The sequence below is a fragment of the Haemorhous mexicanus genome, chromosome 21 (genome assembly GCF_027477595.1).
Source record: "Haemorhous mexicanus isolate bHaeMex1 chromosome 21, bHaeMex1.pri, whole genome shotgun sequence".
Lineage (NCBI taxonomy): Eukaryota > Metazoa > Chordata > Aves > Passeriformes > Fringillidae > Haemorhous > Haemorhous mexicanus.
In genome coordinates, this window is record NC_082361.1 from 4,849,713 (window position 1) to 4,872,760 (window position 23,048).

Sequence of the window (23,048 nt, forward strand, 5' to 3'; positions counted from 1 at the left end):
GAGGAAACCTGCTGGTGTTAACACAGACCCTGCTGGGACCCTTCTGGCACAAATTGCAGCAATCACAGAAACTTCCACAGGAATCCTCGGTGTCACAGCACCAGGGAGAAGTGACAGTGACAGTTTCTCCAGAACAGCACCAGGGGGAAGTGACAGGGACAGAGTTTCTCAGGAATTCAAGCTGATGCTGCCCTCAGTGACCACCCCAAACTCCCCGGGACGCGGCGCGAGGAGCCAGGAACAACGGAGTCCAAGAGACGGGAAATACTTGGCCCACAAGACACCTTGTGGAAATTTTATTATATAGAGTGTAAAATGCAACTGTCAGTCAAATAAAAAGAACACTTTTTTTTTTTAACACCATGCTCAACATTATCCAATCGCGGTTCTTTATAGTTAGACATTTCAAGCATAAGGAAAAATAAGGAAAGAACCCAAGAACAGTAAATTCAGTACATTTAAAAACGGAATGTCCCGCAGGGCAATTAAAAATGCAAGAAAAAATAGCTTCAATTCCGTTTTTCCTTTAAAAATACACTGTTATCTGTACAAGAAACACTACAGTAAACATCAGAAATCATATTATCCCTTTTATTAAATCAAAATTATTTAGCGCATACTGTGGTTAATACTAGATTCATTTATTTCTCTAGGTAATTTGACAAATATTAGATAAGAAAATATTTAAAAGAAATGAAAAAGCAGAAAACACCTTGGAATTAAAAAATAGTTACTACCTTTTATACGGTTTTATGTTCCACAGTGTTTGTTAAAGGTACTAATAGCAGATTCATTTTAATATTAAAAATAACAGTATTTATATTTCTGAGAGCATAGAAGAAGTTTTTTTCTTTTTTTTTTTTCGTTTTTCTTTTTTTTAACAAGCTTGGAGGTCTTAGATACATAAATGCAACTAGCAATGGAGACATGAAAACATGTATTGCTAAAAAATTAACACATTTTTATATTACCCCTTTAGACTCTAGAAATTATACAAACCCTACAAAATGCCCCCCCAACTTGCAAACAGTAACTGTTTCAAATACAGAAATCATATCATTAATTACAATACATATCATAGTTCAGTTTTTTAAAAATGCAATAAAATCAAAGACAGCCAAGATACAAGAAATTAGAAGTAAAACATTTAATGAATTTACATATTTAAGAATATTTAAATACTGTTTAAATTTTTTTTTTCTTTTTAAGATTTGTTACATACCACCTAAGACATCCAAGCCACTCTTTCTGTTCCAACAGAAAAGATTGAAAATTAAAAGGAAAAAAAAAAACCACACAAAAAACCCACATGTTGAAATGTCACAGCTCTGGGGTACGTTTTGGTGCCTGCAAATTCTCTGGCTTCTCTCCAAAAAGAATCCCGGAGGTTTTTTTTAATATAAATTTGGAAACAAAATTACCAGCATGTCCATACGTTTAGTACATTACTAATTGTTCCTGATTCTTAGAAAAGTTCAGTATAGATTATCCTACAGCTAGTGTTTCACAAACAGAAAAGTCTTCATCAAAATGTTGCAAATCTAGAAACCTCTGTTACAAAAAGGTTTTCTTCCACAACGATTCCAAGGAAAAAAAATTGCCACGAAGACCTTGTTCTACTGCTCCTGGAAAGAAAGAGAGAGGAGAGAAAAGGAAAAGTTACTGAGCAGCAGGAAATTATCCAAGCTGCCGAGCCCTCCTCCCCCAACACAGGTCTGTGCCCGCTGCAGCTGAGTGGGAAACAGAGCTCAAAGGTTGCTCTGAGCTGCCACCAGAGCCCTCTGCCCTAACGCTGTCCCAGAGCTCTCCTGCCCTCACCAAACAAGATCTCTCTCTCTAGCAGGGCAGGCTCGGGGAGGAATGCAGAGAAGCCCTTTCATCATCACCGCGTCCAGGTCACACTTGGCCAGCGCCCGCGGCGAGCGCCGGCTCCACCTCGCTGGGGAGAGCAGCTGCTGGGGGCTGGCATCCACAGCAGCCTCTGCTCCCGGAGCCAGAGCTAAATGTGGAGCTGTGGGGACAAGTGTCAGACCACAGCAAGGTGCCCCTGTGCTTTGCACAAACTTTCTGCCGCTTTGTTTGCTCCATGAAGCAGCGAGCATGATTAGGATAAATCTCACACAACTCTCTGGTGCACTGAGTGACAGCTGAGGGGAGATTCCACTCAAAAGCAGGTTAATACAAATTATTTTTCAATGGTTTTGGTCTCTTTTGGGACAGGGTGAGCACACAGCTCCTGTCCCAGCACGAGAAAAGGCAGCGCTTGCACTCCCAGTTCTGGGATGTGTCAATGCTGTGCTGCCTCACCAGCCTGGCTTCATCTTTGCTTTTACTTTAATTCCCCAAAGTCAAACAACTGCCTGGGGACTATAAGGAAAGGCTCCCAGGAGAAACAAATAACCTCCCAGTCCTCTCCCAAAAAACCCCTCACCCACCCTGTGCAGGAAAATAAGACTTTGATGTTGAGGCAACGCTTCTGTAATCACTTCCTCAGCCACAAAACATCTCTGCTTCACCGTGTGAGCCTGAAGGAGAATCCCTACACTAGGGCAAGGCCAATATACCCAATTGCCCAAGAGAAGGAGCAGAGGGGTTTGGGGAAGGTGAATACAGACCTGGCTGTGGGCCTGAGCCTGCCCTAGTGTCTGCCCATAGTAGGCAGCCTGCTGTCGGTAATACTCTGCCCAAGCCATCGTGTAGTCCGGCTGGGAACTTGCCTGAGAAGCAGCACTGGCAGCATGACCTGGAGGGAAAGAAGAAAAAAGGAAGAGATAAGCAATTCCAGAAGTCCAAGCCCAGGCTTAGGATCTCCTTTTGCCAAGCTTAATGAAGAGCCAGCCCCCTTCCAGCTGCTGCAGACACCTGACAGAGCGACACGGGCTCCGCTGCGTGGGATGGCAGGATGGGCTCCAAGCTGGACTGTGAGGGACAAGCCAAGAGCAGGCAGAAAGCACCCAGAGCGTTCCTGCAGCTGCAGGGACAGGCTGACAGCCTGCACACCCCTCATCCTCAAAGGCACAAAGCCTCCAGCAGCTCCATGTCAAAGCAAGTCCAGAGGTCGGGATCATGCACTCCGTAACACGGTGGAGAGAGCCAGGCCTGTGACCTTCCATGAGCTCTCCTACCCTCTCACAACCCAGCTCCAGCTTCCTGAGTTTTGCCAGCAGCAGTTCCTGCATGCTCTGTGCTTCCCCAGGCAGGCTGGCTGCAAGCGAGGGCACGAGGGGCCCGGGGCTCAGCGGGAGCTGCTCCCCCGAGACGCGACAGCACAACCGAGAGCTTTCCCTGGGAGCACTACATGCACCATCACCAACAGGGCAGGGCCACAGGGCATCTGCAAAGGACTGGAAGCTAAAAATGGCAGGGATGGAGATGCAAGTCATCAGATTAGAGTTAACTCCTTGTGACAAGAGCCGATTCATCTCCAGTAAGCCTGTTTCACTCACTCTGTTTTTTGAAATACTCCTCCCATGCTTTGCTGTAATCGGGATGGCTGTTCTGCTGCTGGCTCTGTTGGCCTGTGCAAAGATGACAACAAGGGGCACGTCAGTATGGAACAGGTGACAGTTTCCAGCCAGTGATATCTACCTCTCCACTAGACAGGCCCTGGGTCTACCCCAGCTGCCCAGACTTAACACTTCAGCTTCCATTTTTCTACAGTGTTGGGCATCTTCAGAAAAGCTTGAGTTCCTGACCTCACCTCATCTGCTGAAGGGCATGAAGCCAAACGTCATCCTGCTGGGACCTGCTCAGGACAAAGCACATGACTGGGAGCTGCCCAGTCTGCTTGCACTCAGTGCAGGAGAGCTGAGACACCTGACACAGCTGAGATGTGTCACCTCCACAGAGCTGCCAAGGGAACGGCCATATTTTGGGTCACCTCACTTGTTTCTCAGGGGCTGCATCCTTCACCCCTGCTCTTCTCAGTGGAGAAGAGCTGAGGGACCCCTGTGAGCAATGCCCCTCCATACACCCTGCAACAGATCGGCCTCCACAGCATGACCTGCACAACTCCGGGGCAGCCACTCAGCTCCCGACTCCTCAAGGTGCTGTGAGCCCTGCACAGGACACAGCCAGCTCCACTGGCCAGGGGGCACAGCCAGCTCCACTGGCCAGGGGGCACAGCCAGCTCCACTGGCCAGGGGGCACAGCCAGCTCCACTGGCCAGGGGGCACAGCCAGCTCCACTGGCCAGGGGGCACAGCCAGCTCCACTGGCCAGGGGGCACAGCCAGCTCCACTGGCCAGGGGGCACAGCCAGCTCCACTGGCCAGGGGGCACAGCCAGCTCCACTGGCCAGGGGGCACAGCCAGCTCCACTGGCCAGGGGGCACAGCCAGCTCCACTGGCCAGGGGGCACAGCCTGGGCATCACTGAAGAGGCAGCCACGACATCCCAAACCACCACAGCTGGCTCATGGTGTCATCTCCAGGCTCCTACACTGCTCCAAGGGAAGCAGTGCCAGCGTCTCCTCACAGATCCCAGACCTGGGGCTCCACCCAGCACAGATCCCCCATCTTTGAAGCACTAAGACACCCAATACAACCCAGCACATCCAAGTGCCACAGCAGGGAGAGCCAGGCCAGCCAGGCCAGGGAAGGATACCTGCCCTTCCCACGCTTCCCTGGACCCCAGCGGGAGCACAGAGCACTCAGTGAGACACAGGACACAGCAGCAGCAAACACAGCAACTGGGAGCTGCAGAGAGGCACAGCAGGAGGGGGGAGCACAAGGCACGGGGGACAAGGAGAGAGGCAAGGACAGAGGACACGGGTGGAGCAGAGCTCTTCCCATCCCATCCCAGCTCTGTGCGCAGCCCAGCCCCGACGCCGGCCCGAGGGGGGCTTTGAAGTGGGGGAAGGGGGAAAATAATACACTGCAAGTGTGAAGTGGGTGGAGGGAACAGGGCAGCAGTGTCCTGTCCAGGGGCATAAAAGCGGGTTAAAAGACTTGACCAACGCTACAAGTCAGGACCTTTTCTGGCAGAGGTCAAGGCTGCCTCAACTGTCCACCTGCTAATGCCAACAAAGGACCTCCTTCAATGCCTTTTCTTCTCGGAGAATTACAGTCCACAGCAGGCTGAAAGGACACGCAGCTAAATGCATTTCACAGCAAAATGTTTCCCCAGCCAGTTAATTTATTTAAGATGGGGGAAGTAATTAAAATCTAAATACATGTGTAGGGGGTGGGGGTCTGCCCCTCCTCCCACAAGGAGGGCACTCGAGGCTGTCCCCAGGACGCCGGCGCTGTGACAGGGCTGACAGAGCTGTGACACACAGGCTGCAGCACTCGGGCCAGGGACCCTGCACAAGGCTGTTTTCACATTAAAAGGTGCAAAAGCAGGTATTTACCTATTTCTTACAACAATCCTCCTACGCCTTGGTGAGCTCCACCTGGGCACCACTGCAGCAGAGAAGAGTGGTGAGGGTTCTTAGAGCATTATGTGTGTGTTCTCTCTCCTCAGCCTGCCTTCAGTGTGCCTGGCTACAAACAGGAACAGGGAGCATCCTAAGCACACATGGAACTAGAGAGACAACATCTTCCATCAGGTTCAACTGCAGAAATAAAACACCTGCCTCCAAAGGGCAGGAGAGTGTGGGACTAAACCCACATGGGGAAGGACAATGGCAAGGCAGGAAGCTCCAGGGGTTTTGGGAGCCACCTGAAACCTGACAGTGCAAAACTGCACTGGAGTATGAGCTGCATTATTGGTGATCAGGGGGCTCAAGGGGGCTGTGCTTCCTACACCAGGCTCCAAAGCCAGGAGGGGTGAGCCTGAGACATGATTATCTGCTGCAGGAAGGGAGATTCTTCTTTCCCCAAGGAGTGGTGGGTAGCATGAGGGGATATTTCAGCAAAGTGAGGAAGAAATTAAGTTACTAAGGTGAGTTTCTAAAGGCATCTTGCAAGGCAAAGAGCAACGCATTTTTGTAAGCATTTCTTCCAAGACTCTATGGAAGATAAAAGTTAAATATTTTTGTGGAGCTTTCCCTGCTGCACTGACTGCTCTACTTCCCAAAGCTCAGGGAAGTTCAGAGCCCTTGTGGTTGCAAAGCAAAGGAGTAGAGTAACAATTTTTCCTGTAAAACAAGTTAGTGAGAAAAAACTCTTCTTCAGTACCATACCATTCTACTCCTATACACAAGAAAAGTCCACTGAAGCCCAACACTGCATTTTAATGTGCTGAAACCAGAACAACTGCTGACCTTCTCCAAGACCCTTGAGCTCAAAGGGAAAGTCATCATCTCTGGTTGTAACTGCTAAGAGGGAGGACTCATCCAGAGTTTAACACACACTTCCCATGCAAGGTCCCCATGTGCCACCACAGCACACATTTCAGAAGTGCAGCAAGTTAACAAAGCAGCACTGAGATTTCTAAATTTCACATATTCACAATGTCATAAACACTCAAAGGTGATCATTGTTACAGGAAATCACAAATGCAATTGCAGACATTGTCCCTGCAATGATTCCTCTACCTCAGGCACTGCAAAGGGCAGGAATTTATACCAAAATTCAAAATCTGCTTCATTGCTAAATCAGCCTTAGCAGTGAAAAGCATCTGCCATTAAACCACTTTTAAAATTACCCCTCCACACACCTTTTGGTGCTTAGGTTTAGTTTAATGAGACCAGACAATTAAAAAATTTGTATTTCTTAAAATATTGTGACTGCTAAGGTCCTTTGGGCATTACCATCATCACATGAGCTTTGAGATTACCAAGCAGACATGAATCTGCTCTGCTCAGGGCAAACCATTCCTCAGCTGTTGGAGACACAGGATGATGCAGCTACAGCACCACCATCAGCATTTACTACTAGAATTATTCTGAAAAGGCCATTCCAAACTGCTCAATTTTGACTCAACAGACTTTCAGGAAGAAATGACCAGTACAGGAGCCCTCCCTAACCTTCCTCCCATTTCCTGCATCCCTCTCCCCTGTTGTTCCATCAGTCTGGAATTTGAACAGGGAGAAAAGTTTGTGAGGAACAATTAAATAAGAAAATAAGCAAGAAATTATAAAGTCAAGAACAAAGAGATGTGAGGGCTCAGCACCTGTTAGGGGGAAGTGTAGTTAGCAAGTGCTTGCCTGCAGAATCCTGGGAGAAGAGAGCCATAGGCAGGAATGTTTTTGTTAAGAGAGGAACAGACAGCAAGGACCAAGTTTCTACCCAAAGAGCAGAAAGAGGCAAGAAGCACTTAAGCACACAAAAAGCAAAAGTTTTCCATGTCCTTTAGCTTGTTCTGAGCTCAACCACCACCACGTGCCTCCACACACCTCTTCTGCTCAGGAAATTGTTCTGCTGTTTTCACACACGTGGTCTCATGGCTGAACCTGCCTTTTGCAGGCACGAAGCAGAGGCTGCAAAGGGAACACCAACCCTTGTCCAGGTCCTGGTACTTACTTGGGACTTGCTGTCCAGGCTGCTGCCACGTCTGGTAGGTGCTGCCCCAGCCCTGTGTCATGAACGCCTGAGGACCACTGCAGAGGACAAAAAGCCATGCTCAAGTAGACAATAAAATACTTACCAAGCCACAGAGAAGGTGTCACTCAGCAGCAGCTGCTGATCAAACAGGCAACATGGGAGCAAAAGGAAAGCTGTGCAGGTGTGAACTGCTATGTCCTGCCTTGGTATCAATCTGTTCATGAAGCCAAGGTGAAGACACATCACACTGAACAGCACTCCTTGTGTTCTATGCAGTTCAGGCTTCTTTCCATGCTCTCACTGCACTAGAGATAGGAATTTTGGAGATGCCAATACCTACCTGTGCATACTTAACAGATGAAATCTTTCCTGTAGTCAAGCTTAAAGCATTGAGCTCACTTGCTTTTGCTTCTGAGTGCTCAATCTTTAAAAGGCTCCACTCATACCCCACCCCTTCAGGGCCCTCCACCCTTCTCCCAGCACTTTCTCTCTCCCAGCCATTCCCCCAGCCCACGGGTGAGGAGATGCAGCAGCTTACTTTTGATGAGGTGTAGCAGGTGCTTGGCTGAAGGGACTTTGACCAAATCCTCCAGGTCCACCCATGCTGGTACCCTGTCACAGAATCCACAAATATTTAATGCCAGCTCCAAGTACAGGGTGGAGGCAGCTACTATGAGGAGTAAGAAAGGAGAGAAGACAGCCTGGGACATGTGGATCCTGAGGTTGGTGTCAAGCCTTCTCCTCTCAATTCAGCATGAAGGCAGCTTTTCAGCTTTGCCATGCCCCACTTCAGTAGTTTCCATACTTTTCTACCAAAGTCTCCTCATTCAGTAGTACTGACTTTATTAAGCCTCAATACCACAGCACTGCATTAAGTGTAAGATAAGTCATCCTGAACTTACAGAGCAAATTGAGTGTTTTACTTTCAGGATGATGTTGCCAGGACTGTGTCATTCTCACACAGTGACACTATTGTCTCCCTTTCAAAAATCTCCTTTGACAGCCTTTTCATACCTTATTACTGCTGTTCTTCCCTCTCATATAGCTGTGTACACTACCCAGGATTATGTCAACAGCCAAACCCTTCTGGGACCACAGCAAAAATTAACCAAATGGATGCTGGAGGGCCATCAAGTTCAAGCCAGCTGCTAAGAGGCAAATGGTTTTGAAGCTGAACAATGCAAGCACGTGCATTCTGTGCCATCCTGTGAGTCCAGGCCTACATGAACCCAGTGAAAGGGACAGAGCAAGAGAGCAGAGATGGAACTTACCCCAACTTTCTCATCTATGAGATGTCTAGCGAGCTCAATTTGCTGGGGGACCCCTCTGATTGTGAATATTCTTACACCAGGGTCTGTGTTTGGGGGTGGGTTTCTCTGCAGCTCCACGTGTGCTCCTGACTGCTGATTTATGCTCTTGATGTTCTCACCACCTGAAGAGAAGAAAACCAAGACATTAGGAGGGATATTCAGCAGCTTCTTCCATAAAATCATACCAAAGTCAGGTCCTGGGGATGGATTACAGTTTCAGCCACCTTCTGTGTGCCTCAGGAGAGGTGGGCTGAGGATGGCAACAGCAAAAGAAACTGCAGTACCTGAGCTCCTGCTGCTCCTTTAATCTACTTCACAAGCATAACCTGAAACCTTGAGCTACCCTAACAGTTTTTGGGGTCATGGATGATGCTGCTTAAAGAACACACAAGCCCTGCTAAGTGCCCATTGCCAGGCTCCCAACAAGATGCAGCATGACTGGGATACACTTTGACAAAACAGATGCAAAACCTGCACTGACTGAATTCCATTGCTTTTGCACAGCTGCTCAAATCCTCTAGGAAATGAAGGTCACCTGCAATCTAAACATGCTGGTTTTTCTTCTTTTTTCCATCACTAAGGCAAAAAGCCACCAGCCACACAACAAAGCTTAAGCCTTTTCCCAAACATGAGCTGTTTGATAGGTTATTGCCTTAGAGCAGCTTCTGCTTACAAGGTTTGCTATTCACCCTGCAGCTACACATCCCTCCACAGCCATGGCAGCTCACGATTCCAGGCTGTCTCCTGCTATTTCAGAGTTAGCTGGGCATGCAGTGAACACGTCTGGCTCGTTTGCCATCTGGATGCACTAGAGCACAGGAGTGCTTCCAGCAGGATGCAGCAGGGCCAGTCAAAGTGGATCTGATTTCCTCAAGACCTGCTAGGTCCTGGTCTCTTCATGAAATTTGCTTAACAAAAGCCTCAGCCAATGTTACAATGGTTCAATTCTTCTTTTGGAAGCTCACACAACTTACAGACCAGCTCCACTCAACTGGAGAAATTAAAGGGTGTGGGGAAGGAAGGGATTTTACAAGTTTTAAATCACAAACCAAAAAATCACCAGCTCAAAGGATAGACAGCAAGCAGCACAGAGAGCAAGGGAAACTAACCAGAGATTTTTGTTTGGTTTTCATTAAAAAGAGCCTCCAAAAATAAACGCCTCAATTTTGCTCACATTTCCATCTCTATACATCCAGCACAATTTCAAAACAAACTGTGGATGTTGCAGACACTTGTTCATTTCATTGTAATGGACTCGTGACCTTTTTAACATTTTAAAGCCTTCTTGGGGAAGGGAGGAGGAAAAGTTGCCAAAGGGCAATTAACTCTTTCTAAATGAATTTTTGAAGATGCATTTAACAAAAGATAATCATGTCACATCCCTGGGCAGACAGCAGGGATTGTACTGTGCAGCCAAAAGGCAACCCACTTACTTTCAGTCAAGCATGGGAAAGGAGTAAGACGAAGTTTCAAAACCAAGAAGGGTTTTTTTTTTTTTTGTGTCACGCTTTTGTCTGATGCAGATTTGTTTGAAGCTCTGGTTTTTACATATCGAGGTGAGATCTGAATCAACAGCCATTTCATCTGCTTAATGAAAACAGAGGACCCTTTCAGGCAACACAATTTGAAGGAGTGGCACAACTTCTTTACTGGGTGACAGAGGCACAACCAGAGGTTGCTACTTGCACTGCAGACTAGTTTCTCCTTCCAAAAGGGGATTAAAAATCGAAGCATTCTCAAACTGGAAGCAAGGAGAATACAGATTTCAAATCATTGCCCCATTTAGCATTCAGCACCAAGCCTGTGGTTGTTGGGCCTGTTTCTACAGCAGCTCCCTCCTACACCACACAGCAGAATTAAGTCAGCTGCCTCTCCAGGTTTGGTAGGAGACTGCAAGCTTTACCCCCTCTCCAGAAGGACTCAATGCCCTCATCCCCTTCCCCGTGCAGCCTGGTACATGTGGAAGTGCTCCCTCCCAGCCAAGCCACCCTCCAGAGGATGCAAAGGCCGTGACGCAGCCGCGGTGCCGGAAGGAATCTCCTCCCCACGGCGAGGTGACTGCTGGGCACATGGTGGCTGTCTATAGAGCATTCATCCCCTCCATTCTTCCACCTGATGGGGGGCAGGAGCGAGCCAGGAGCGGCCTCCCGGCTGGATGTGAAATCCTAAAGCAATTAATCAAACCTGCTCAAAGGCCGGGCTGACAAGAGCCAGGCTGGCCGCGCTATCTGTCAGGGTTGCCGTATTTATCATGGAAATCCAGGGGGGCCCAGGGAGTCAGAGGCTGTTTCCAAGCACCACCAAACACAGACAGACTTTGACATGTGTATGGTGCTCGCCTCCACCCTTCCTCAAACCTTGGGGAAAGAAAAGCTGCACCTTCCCACCCTCCAGGGGAAAGAGCCATGCGCAGGATCTGCAGGCCAACTCCTAAAAGCTCATGCTCCCAAGCTGAGATGTCCACAAGAAAAAGGCACCAGGTCTTCAGTCATGTATGCTGCAGAAATTGAGCTGAGAAACTTCCCAGCCTCCCTCTTTTCCCTGCTTCTAGAGGGGTCACATGGAGCTGGGAGCACAGGAGCAGTTACCAGGTCAGATCACACACACCACACCTGGGTGCCCAGGGCACTTGGGTCAGCACTCTTTGCTTGGGTGCTGATCTTGAGACCAAGCTGATGGCCCACAGTCCTCAGCCAGATTTTACAGAGAAGGCCAACAGCCCCATCCTGTATCACAGCAAAAGAAAAACACCCAGCAGCTGGAAACTGCTCAGAAACTGTCAGGGAGTGCAAAGGTTTTGTAATTGGTCACTGTTAAGAAAGCCCCACTAAGATCCCCTCTGCCCTGCACTGCCCCACAGGCAGCAGGGGTGGAAATAACAAGAACTGCCTGTCTTGCATCAATGTGTAGAGAGAGCAGCACATCCATGCTGGTCCAGACCCCAAAAGGCAATGCTACAGCCATCACTCACTTGACAAAAGTGAAGGCTGCAGCAGCCTAAGAGCACAGGCACTGTGAGAACACCGATTACAAGGTGGTATTACAATGCTACCAGCACTCAAATCACCATACAACTAGTAATTAGTCACTCCAGAAAGCTTCTGATCTGGCCAAGTAAGAATCCCTATTTTGCTGTTGTGGAAACAAAGGTAAAAAGCCACCCTTCACCCCCCAGTGAGGCTGTGCCAGGCCTTGCACTTGAATGCTGGGACATTCACTCCACTACCTGCATTTATCTTTTCAGCACACAGTGCTCTCTGCAGTCACAAATGCTCCACTTCAGTGCACTGCTGAACAACAAGTGACCTTTTCTGATCCTTTATTAAAGATGACTAATGGATACAGCAATAAAGTTTCATTATAATTTGATTTTTCTGAACATGTAAGTCTCACTCCTGGGCTTAAAATTTACTTTGCTTGATCTTTTGGCCAACTGGACTGCTCAGTGAGGACAAGCATAATCACTGCAATTTCTGCATAATGGGGAAAGCAGGTGGTTTTTCATACTGAAAAAAAGTTTTCAGGTTTGTGAACAGGCTTGTGGCAAAAAAACAACATCTGAAAACAACTGCAGCTACAGGGCTGACCTGCCCATGGCCCTGGTCATCCAAGAGAGCAGGAGCTCAAGGTGCTGTGGGGACAGGCCCACGGCAGGGAACAGCAGGGATGTGCAGGAGGGAAAGAGGCCACAAGAAGTCTCACCACAAGCTGCCTCCTGCCAGGAACACTCAAAGCCACTGAAACTTGGCCCAATGCCCTCAAGTCTCTGCCTCCTTTTCTGCTGTAGCTTATCTATTCCTATTCTATTCTCTGCTGAGGCTGAAAGCCAGCTGTGATTACTTAAATACTAGTTCAGGCATATGTCATTCTTTCAGAAATAAGCAGATAGAAAAATGAAACACTGCCTTAGATAGGTCAGTGCATTAGCTCAGACACATCACAGCAGTTCAGAGCTAGAGAGCTTGTCTGCTCCTGGCTCTACCCTGAGTCCTGCCACTGGCCCATGTGCAGCTCCTGCTCTGTGACAAACTGAGTCTGCTGCTCAGTTTCATAACCATCACAGGGCTGTCCTGATTGAGAGGATGACTCCTCATCCATCTCCTGAGCATGGAGAGATCCACTGGCCAAGCAGCCAAGGAGCCTCCCTGGCAGTGAACACGCTCAGCCAAGTGGCACAAGGTGCACCAGGCTTCTGTGCCAGGTCAGGTGCCAGCAGAGGCAGAGAAATCCTCCTACTTCACTTCATTCATCACACACTTCAGGGGCTGGAAGCAGCTCCAGTTATTAGCACACTCAGAGACCTTCCATTTCCTCACACACAGAAATCCAGCACCATGAAATGACTGTTCTGCTTGTCCCTGATAAAGCGTCCTTCAAATGAGTTCTCTGAAAAAAGACTCCACAAATGAACCTGCCTTTTCTCAGCCAGCTGCTTGTTATAAAACAAGCTTATTTGACAGCTCTGCATTAAGAGCCTCTCCTACAGCTTGTGAACAAGGGCCTGGAGAACACAATTACGAGTGAGAACACCACAAAGACAACAACCACAAGCACTTAGAGCTTATTCCTATGCTGCATTCACCAGGCACTAAACACTACAATCACAGAAAACCCCAAAGCTTCACTGTCAGGCAGCAAGAACATGACCATCCTGAGAGAGAAGGACTGCAAGCTGTGGTATTTGGAGCCACCAAACCCACCTTTGCCTATAACAAGGCCACATTTGTCAGCTGGAACAGTGTAGGTGATTTCCTGCACGCCCCCAGGTGCTCCAACACTCCAGTCCCCACGGCCACGCCCTCTTCCTCTGGCAACAGCCAAGTTTCCAAAGCCATCTCGTTCCTTAGAAGGCAAAACATGTGCATCAGTGTTTTTATGCTGGCACCAATGCACATTAAAAACAAAATAAAGCCAGGTCAGTTAAACTGCATCATAATCAATGGCACTGAATTGAGATATTCCTGGACCTCAGTTTCACAGTCAAGGTTTAGAAAGATGCCAAGTAATGTAGGTTACAGTTGCCTTCCTCATTCAGGAAGATATTTTTATTTTTAAACGCATGCCTTTACATCTGCTGAAATAAACCTATAAATAAGCATCAACTACTAAAGGACTTTCAGTTTGTGATGGGGGGGGGGGGGTCCTCTTTAGAGTAAACAATGGATCTTGGCAGTGACACACACAAAAGCTGCTTTCCAACACTTTCAATCAGCACCCTGCTGGAATTACTCAGCAGAAATGCACGTTTTCCAAAACTTCCAAAGGAAGCTTCTAAGTTCAAAGACACTGAAAGGACATAACCATTTTGGGTAAGTGATTTTTCCAAAAGCAAATCCTATGGGCAGTCAGAGGCTATCATGACAGACCACAATATTTAAGTGAATCATTACAGCAAGTTATGAAACCAAGTATTCAAACCAGGTATTGGGGCTAGAAGAGATCTCAAGATGGACAAATTACAGACCTTGCTGGACGAATTATGCTCTGGTTTCTGAAATGGCCTAAAGCTTTAATTCCTCATAATGCAAAGGGAATATAAAACATCCTTCAAGAGTCTGCCCTAGTACCTCACCTTTCTTGCTCTTGTGTAATGCAATGTTGGTGTGTCTTAGAGCACAGTGACACAATACCTGAGCACTCAGCACCTTCCTGTGCCTCTACCAGATCAAAGGGCTGGAGTCTGAAGATGAGGCACCACTGAGCACTGGCAGTGCTCTGCTGTCTAAGCAGAGCCCGCAGCCACTGTCTGATGCTGATGGACTCCATTCCATCAGGTCACTGTTTCCAAACTTAACAACTCAACAGGAGATTGATGTGGAGCTATAATGATGTCTCACAGGCCTGGGAATAGAAGACCTTCCTAGAGCTCAGTTAGCCCACATCACATTAAGAGAACTTCCATCACAAAGAAACAAACCTCAAACCCAGCAGCTCTGGGCAGCAGCATGTGTGCCCTACCACGGGAAAACTGAACACTGCTGCTTTTCAGAAGATGGTCTCCATCCCTCCATGCAGCCCACATTCCCACAGAGCAGTTCCAGAACCCACCTGTGCCGTGAGGATGAGCTCACTGATGATGTGTGCTGCGTGCTGACACCGATCGGGGAGCCCCATGACCTGCGCGACTCTTTCAGCGCTAATCCCATCATCTGTGGAGAGAGGTGGCAAAGACTCAATTAAAAGCAGAAAACATCCCCTCACCAACAAAAGCTTCCTTCCAGCACCAACACTGCTGGCAGCATTTTCACACCACAGAACTATCCCAGGAGCTACTGCTTCCCTCCACCTTCAGCCCCTCTTCCCTGGACTGCAAGAAGACAAAACCCAGCCCGCACTGCAGAGGGAACAACACTCAAAAGAAAACACTTTCAAATGTCAAAAAGCTATGAAAGAGACTGATATAATTTTAAGAGGAAAAAGGCAGCTTTGATAGGTGATCAGACAGCCAAGGACCCAGAGAAAGTTACTCAGAATTAATCAACTCCTGATCCCCAAAGGCTTTAATGTCCTGAAGGAGAATTCTTTAACAGGAAACAAAAGATTTTTGTTATTTTATTTATCTGTATAATTACCACTCAAGATATGACTGTTGTAACATCTAATGTTTGCAAAGGAGCTGTACATAACCTTACTCTCTGAAAACCAGGAAGTGCATGAGGAGGCAGCACATCACATTTAAATGGATTTCAGAAAGAGACACAATGCACCTGTAAATGAGGAAAGCCTGGCTGCTGGAACCCAAAAGTGGAACACTGGTCAGAAAGCAACGGCTCTCCATCCTCACACAAACCTGGTTTAAATTGAATCCTAACTCCAGCATCATTCTGAATCTTTTTGATCATTTCTCCATTTCTTCCTATCACAATTCCAACAGCATACCTGGGCACAGAGACCTGATGGGAAAGGCAAAGGAGTATGAAAGTGCAGAGAACTAGACTGAATGACTCTGATTTTACAAGGAGATGCTCTTAACTTTGAGGACGGGCCATGTTAGGCAGCTCCAGGCTACAGAACCGCATCTCTTGAGAAAAACAAACACGTGGCCACAAATTCCTTCCCCACTAAATGAGCTCTGCACTACAAGAATGCAGCTTCAATTATAAAGTGCCATCTGGGAGTCCACGAGAACTCCTCCTCTTTGCAGAGCCAGACTCAATTCCTCTGGCAAAAAAAAAAAAGAACACAACACACTTTAAAAAAAGCTTACAGGTTACAAGTGCAGTTGGATGACTCCCCCCAGTACCCATCCCACAGGGAGGTTAGCAGAGCACTGAGAAGCAAACGTACCTCTATGCTGCCTCCTCCCATTCTAGCACTGAAATCACTGCGCACGCCTCGGAAGTCTGCCTGATCTTTCTCTCGGATGATCTCCAGTACCATTTCCCTCGCTTGCTACATGGGGAAAGAAGTTACAGTTAGCTTCAAATTCTTCTGCTTGCCCTCCTGGTGTTAGGGCCTGAACATGGGGAATGGTCAGGCTTCAGGCAGGGGGATCTCCATCTGCTGAAGGGGACAGCAGCCTGATTTAGGATTTCTTTTACCACAGTCTGTTCTTGATGGCATCTTCTATGTCTGACCAAACCTGCCAGGTGCACAAGGTGGCAGTGTCTTGGGTGCAATTGCTTCCTCCAGCTTTTCAAAAAAGGTCCTTTAACTTTTAAAATATCTTTGGAAGTGGATGCCCTTTCCTACTGACAGAACTGAAACCAATAAAGTAAGGTAGAAGCTGCTGGTGGCATGGCAGAGTCATGCCCACTAAGAGCTACTGAGCACATACCAAGGAGGCTGCTGGGCACCACTGAGCTTACTGACTCTGAGAAGTTAAACCCAAGTCTGCAGCAATCCAGCAAGACATTTTCTGAGACAAATGAGTATTTTTCCTACCTACTGACAGCACTCAAGGCCATTCACAAGCCCAGCTAGTGAATGTCTACCCTAGCCAACAGTATTCACCAACAAAATAAAAAAAGCTTATCTGTCAAACCCCAGCAGTTGTTTCTCACTACTATCAGTCAAGCTTTTGACATCTTTGTTCTATTTCCAAGCTTGAGGACAGTGGTGAATCTTTTTCCTTTCATTTTTACACATTTCCCATGTCCTCAAAGTATTTTTAACAGAAAGAAACTCAAAGACATTTCAGAGATGCCAAGACAGAAATATGGGTGATGGAGAGATTTCAGAAGATCTGAGGAAGTTAAGAAACACTGTTGCAGCATCCACAGAATCCCACCAAACCCAAGGATTCATCACACTTCTTAAACACTTCCTAAGTGTGCTCAGCTTTAAGTGCCTCAAAGATCTTCCAGCCTGTGCAGTCCCCATGTTTCCTTGAATGGAAGATGTGACAACAGCAACTCTTGCACAGCAGAAGCCACCTGGGAAGTGGCAGCACTAAGAGTATGATTTGGTTAAAAGTAGCCAGACTGTCTTTAAACTCCTTTTGCACAGGGATACCTCCACAGTAAGAATTTCAGGGGGAAAAAATTAACTCTAAAACTTGCAATAAGATCTTGGAAAAATACTACCCAAACACTATGCCTGGGCAACATCAACTGTTGCAGCAATTTATGATTAGGGAGATCCTATGAAACAGAACTACTTCTATTGGAGACAGGAATGCTAAGCTAGATTTAAGTACTTAGCAAGTTATGAAAGGCACTTGCTGAGAAGTGGAACGTGCTGTGGCTAAACTTCAACGCTCTAATTCAGGCACTCCCATCAGCCTGCCATCCCCCAGTCTGCAGCTGATGGGGTTTTTTCCCCAAACCACAGGTACATCCACATCTGCAGAACCCTGGCACAAGGAGACTGAGGCACCAATATTAAGCAAACCCCTTGGTTTCAGGAGTTGTTGTGGGATTGGTTTTTAATTACCTGCGTCGATTGGCTGTCTGAGGTAGTTTTGTGAAAGGTTTGCTGTCTCAATCGTGTGATTCAGTCAGTCACTAAGAACCCATTTGCTCAAGTGACACAGAGCTCTCATTTTTTGTCACACAGACTGGAAAGCATTTCAAAACTACTTTCTCCAAGCCCTCCCCCTCATCTCTACTCCTATCCATGTGCAGTATTTATGTGGAGTAACAGCTCCTAAGTTAAACAAACTGTAGAACAAACTACTCTGCTGTTTTAACTTGCTCTACTCAACCTTACAGAACAAACAAAACCAGGAAAAATTATTACATTTACAGTTGGATTTGACTCCATGAGGTGCTCACAAATACACTCAGGTTTGAATTTCTCCTCAGTTCTCTTGGGGAACCAGTTTGCTTTTGTTACATACCTGTACTTTAAATGCATCTCCAGTAATACGGAGAGGTTTATCTGCTCCAGTAGGCAAAGGACCATCTTGGATCATAATCATTTTCACACCTGTTCGCTCCTGAAGAAAAAGCACAGAGCAATTTTCTAAGCAGAGTCCCTAAAACAAGGGACTAGATTTTGGTTATTAAACATTATGAAGGTCAAACCAGCACCGTTACAGAAGGCACAAATTCAGGAACAGTCCTAGAGTGTAAAGGACTGCCAGAAACTGCACTGCTCCTGAGGTTCTCAAATAGCTCAAATCCTTGCAAGAACAACCCCCTCCACCTCAACTACTGACTTTCCAGCCCTTTCCAAAATGTGTATGCATGTAACAGTTATTAAGTGACCAGCCTCCAAACTATATGACAGAGGTCTAATAAGGGCACTCAAAACCCCTCTATTTTTGACCCTAGGTGTTTTGCTACAACCCTCTATTCTTTAAAAACTTGTACCAGATGGAGGAATAAAGAACGTCCAAGAACACAGTTTATACATAACACAACACTTAATTAGAAAGGGGTGGGATGAGAAAAAAAGATGACATATGGCAGCTTTACCACAGACCAGCAACAAAAGAGAAGCAGAGCACTCTACAAGAGCATGGCTGGCATTAAAAATACTGCAGAGCAGAGCAGACCAGACATGGCCCTTCCTTGGCTACAGGGATCCCCTCCTAAACAGCACACACCAAGTGTTATCTACAGCACAAGGGTTTCTGTCGCACTTCTGGCAAAACTCCACTACTTGTGTAGCTGGGGCCACGCTGATTTTGTAACACGAGATTGGATTTGAGTCCAATCTCCGAAGGCAGAAGAGTAGTCCCTGCTGGAGAAGGTTAGAGCATTCAAGGCTCTCCATTTCAGCCTGTTCCAGTGGATCTAGAGAAGCTGCAGTAGGGAAGAGAGCCCTAAAGGAAATGCATCTTGCGCACCTGCAACTGTTTTATTGTTTCACCTCCTTTGCCGATGACTAGACCCACTTTGGATGCCGGGATCAAAATCTCCTGAATGGTACTGTTGCCATCAACATCGTTGTGAAAACCAGGTCCGTTCCGACAGCGATCTACAATCTGCCCCAGAAGCCGTTTTGCTTGTCTTTGGAAAAGAATCGAGGGAAACAACCATTAGACAACATTGCTCCACGAGACCAAGAGACCAGGAACCATCGGAATGGAGAGCGGTCGGGGAGAGGAGAAGTGGAAAGATGGAGGAAACCATAGTCAGCACAATGTTTGCCCTTTTTTTTTTTAAACTCTTTGATGTCTATTTTCCCCTATCATGATTATTTGTAAGCAGTTTGATTTTTGAAGGGGAAGAGAAAAGGAAGAGCAGCAGCATGCTCTGACCTCTTAGGAAGTTAAGGACAACAGCTGAACTACAGCATTTGGGATGCTTGCTTCAAATGAAGATGCTCTAGGTTTTAACTTTTCTAACACATATACAATAATAAAACTCAAGCTCTGGTCTCCTTCTCAGTCAAGACAAAAAGACACACACTGCTCTGATACTAACACAGCCCGTGGATTAACCATTCTCTGATCAGTCACAGGCAACTGCTTTGCTCTTCTCTACCTGCTCTTACCAGCAGCACCAGAACACTGTCCTAACACAGCCTCTGCTCCAAGCAGTAGGTGCTGAAGCTACACCACGAAGCAAGGCAGGGATACTGCAGCAGCCACCAGTGAAAGACTGGGTTCTTCTACTCCTGGTGAGAAGAGACACACAAAGAAGCATTTGGGAGATTAAAGATCCCTTCTCTAAAATCTTTAGCATGTCAGAGGTAACTGACAGGGTTTCCCTTCATCTTGAAGACTCCTATACCAGCACATCCCATTCCTGCCCTTGTCCCACAACCCTTCTGAAAGCAGAAGAAATTCAGTGGTTCCTTGTACAGCCTAAAGCAGCATCTTTCCCTCTCTCCATTTTACACCAAGCCATATCAGGCACCCTATGGATGACTGAATTCTCTCTGGAGATTTGAAGAACCAGTACAAACTCATCTCTTCAAGCAGACATTCCCCCAAGGCAGTTCAGGGGGTGGTGCACTGAGGCTGCACTCAGAGCAGAGCACTGCTTGCCCTTGACTTTCTCACAACAAAAAGGAAAAGGTGAAATTTCTGGAAGCCTGTTTCAAATGTTCTGGAAAAGTCCTGGGACATTTTATTCATCTGCCTTCATATTTTGTGCAAAGTCCTTTAGTGACAATATAGAGACCACAACAGTTAATACACAACATATTTCAGATGAGGAGTCACTTGGAAATTAACCCTTTTAGTTTGTCACTGGATATAACTAATGAAAACATTCCTCACAAAACCCTCCTCAAAGAAGTCTGACACTTAGAATGGTTTCTTTACTTCATTTTCTTTTTCTACAAGTAGCCTGAAAAAACCAGTTCAAACAGCCAATTTGTCAAGAATTTTACCAGAAAAGTAAATTAAATTTCACTTAATTCCATGTCCATGTTCTGTTTCACAAATTTAAGAGTCTCACTTTTAAGATTTACTCATATTTTTATTTAAAGACAGCCTTGGACATGAGTACATTTAACTGCTTATTTCAGAAGCATGAAGTCTTAACTACACTTCTCTCCCATTTTCCCACAACTGCATCTCATGAAGCATCCCAGCTTTTTACTATTTTGCTCTTGTTCTTAAATGTCCTTTGCTAAAGGGGGAAAATCACCTCAATATCAGCAAGAATACACTGCCTGTCCTGTAATATGAGATTTGCCAATTATATTTGTTGGGGCTCACTGCTTGCAGTATTATGGTAGAATAATGAGATTTAAGTGCCCTTAGATCTCTTTAGGAATGGAAGAATGATGAGTGTCTTCTCTTTAGAGAGACAATCTTTGCACCAATGTATTTTCAAACGCAACTCAAAGATTTCCAGATGGATTTTAAAAAACCCACCTACCCAAAGGCTGGGGAGAGAAAGAGCAGCTCCATATGTTAAGTGTGTTCCTGTAAGCCTGAGGATCCTGGATCCAGTTCCAGCAGGAGGTCCTCAACTGGTTTGTGAGAGTCTCAAACTCAGCTCCTGGGAAGGGGGAGGGAGGAAACACTGTCCCTAAAGTTTCTATAGGTCTAAAGATAGAAATCCCTGCTGGCTGGCCACGTGTCTCTACCATGCAAGGAGCAGAATCAAGACTTGGGTTCAGTCCTTTGCTTCTTGTTGGCAGCAATGCAGAGACAAGCACCCAGTGGGCCTCATGCTGCTCTGCAACAACACCAACACCTCCAGGGTATCCTGGAGTGGCACCCACAGGCTTTGGAGGCCTCATGCAGCCCTTCTTCAGCTGGAAGGATGCTCATCTCAATAGGAGTAGGGAAGCGAAGGGGAGAAGAGAAGTGCCCTTCAAGAGCTTAGCTCAGTATCCTGGAAAGCTGCAGTTACTAAACTGCATCCTAGGTGCCCTAAGAGCAACCTCACCCTGAGGAGGGGAATTCCAAGGAAATTTCTGCAGAGGAGTCAAACTGCAAGTGGAAAAAAAGCCTTTGAGGTGCACAGTTTAAAGCATCAGACCAAGAGGTTCTATGCTCCAGAGACCCTCAAGTTTCTCTAGGCCAACATCTGCTGGTGTGGCTAATAACCAAGTAGCACCACTGACAGAGCACAGCATTAGGGAGAAGAGAAAGAAGGAAAAAGGAGAGAAATTAAATCAGAACTCACTCAATGCTCTCTGGTGTCCCAGTGAGTACACAGGGCCTCTCGGGCATCCCACCACTGTCTGCAAAGGAAACAAGGAGAAAACTTGTGATACATGGAATTAAAAATGTGGCAGCTATTTCAGTGACCACCAAGCACCAATGGAAGCACCACCCACCTGCACACACAGCTAAAGAATTCAAAGACATCCAGGATCAACATATTTTAAATTATTTACTGGATGTCTGCATTCTTTTAAAGCCTTGCCCACCAATTAAAGGGAGGGGTAAAAACTCAGATAACATTGATCAACAGTTCCCTGCACAGCACTGCAGCACAGTCTTCCCCAAAGCAAACTGGCACCAAATGATCCCATTTGGATGAATGGTCTCATTTCCACAATGCAAAGCAATCTGTATGGAAAGCTGCTGCCAGCCCTGCTGAAATGTCCTCTGCCAGGAGCTGGAGCTGACCAGACCAGTCAGAGGCAAACCACAGAGCTGAGCAAAGTGAGGAAACTCAGCAGCTTCAGGTCTAAGCACAACATGGATTGTTCATTTGCTCTGCAACCATCTGCTGGTTAGAGCCAGTTCCCTCACTGCTCCATTCCCCAAACCACCTGACCAACCTGCTTCTACCCTGGTTGGGAGGTGGGACCCACAGCAGCTCTCCCATGGTTGTCTGTATCCATGTTAATGGTGATAACACACCCTGAGCATGGAAAGTGCCTGATCTAGTGGACACAACACCCTTTGACATTAAAACCTGCTCACCACAGGTTTCTGGTCCACCACACAGAGGGGCTTACCTGGAGCAATTTGAATTTTGCAGCCAGACTCTATCTGGATCCGTGAGATCTGCTCTCCTCCCCTGCCGATTACTGAAATGAGTGCAACAAGCATCAGAACAAACTGTTTTTCCTGGAAACTGCAGAGCACCTTCCCCCTTTTACTCTGCTGCAGCTGTCTATAAAGGAACAGTTTGACTCCAGGATTGCAGAAGAGGCATCCACAGCATGACCAAATTTATCATGGCAGAAAAACATTAAAATACTGCTGAACGTTATTCTATTTGCTTGGAAAAACAAAACAAAAAAGCCTGTCTTGCACAGGAAGGGAAAGAAATGAGCATGAAAGAAATAAGGCACTAGTCTGGGTGATGCTAGGAGAGTAATTTAAGTACATCTTGTTCAGCCTGAATCAATAAGCCAGTTATTTGGGGTACTAAAAAAGGCAAAGACTTGTTTCTTTATAATTCCTATCTTACTGCCATTTTTGAATGGACATGCTATTTGCCTGTCTGCACTCAGACAGAACCACATCCTGAAATGCTCTATCAACCTCCAGGGAACACAAATATCC

General features: G+C 46.6%; 1 protein-coding gene across 3 annotated transcripts in view; it reads right to left on the minus strand.

Annotated features, from left to right (window-relative positions):
- Nucleotides 1-265: 265 nt before the first annotated feature.
- The window catches only part of FUBP3 (far upstream element binding protein 3), a 39,529-nt gene continuing 16,746 nt past the window's right edge, over nucleotides 266-23,048 (minus strand). For 2 of the 3 annotated variants that reach the window (XM_059864943.1, XM_059864941.1), the window contains exons 6-19: nucleotides 22,496-22,567; nucleotides 21,712-21,769; nucleotides 18,969-19,131; nucleotides 18,015-18,113; nucleotides 16,022-16,126; nucleotides 15,525-15,627; nucleotides 14,783-14,883; nucleotides 13,435-13,576; nucleotides 8,696-8,856; nucleotides 7,963-8,036; nucleotides 7,404-7,480; nucleotides 3,447-3,518; nucleotides 2,616-2,743; nucleotides 266-1,625 (exon numbers count right to left, since the gene is read on the minus strand). In XM_059864943.1, the coding sequence (XP_059720926.1) occupies nucleotides 1,617-1,625; nucleotides 2,616-2,743; nucleotides 3,447-3,518; nucleotides 7,404-7,480; nucleotides 7,963-8,036; nucleotides 8,696-8,856; nucleotides 13,435-13,576; nucleotides 14,783-14,883; nucleotides 15,525-15,627; nucleotides 16,022-16,126; nucleotides 18,015-18,113; nucleotides 18,969-19,131; nucleotides 21,712-21,769; nucleotides 22,496-22,567 (1,364 nt within the window). In that variant the 3' untranslated portion in view covers nucleotides 266-1,616. The remainder of the gene's footprint in view (nucleotides 1,626-2,615; nucleotides 2,744-3,446; nucleotides 3,519-7,403; nucleotides 7,481-7,962; nucleotides 8,037-8,695; nucleotides 8,857-13,434; nucleotides 13,577-14,782; nucleotides 14,884-15,524; nucleotides 15,628-16,021; nucleotides 16,127-18,014; nucleotides 18,114-18,968; nucleotides 19,132-21,711; nucleotides 21,770-22,495; nucleotides 22,568-23,048) is intronic. The other variant, XM_059864944.1, reaches the window with a different exon arrangement.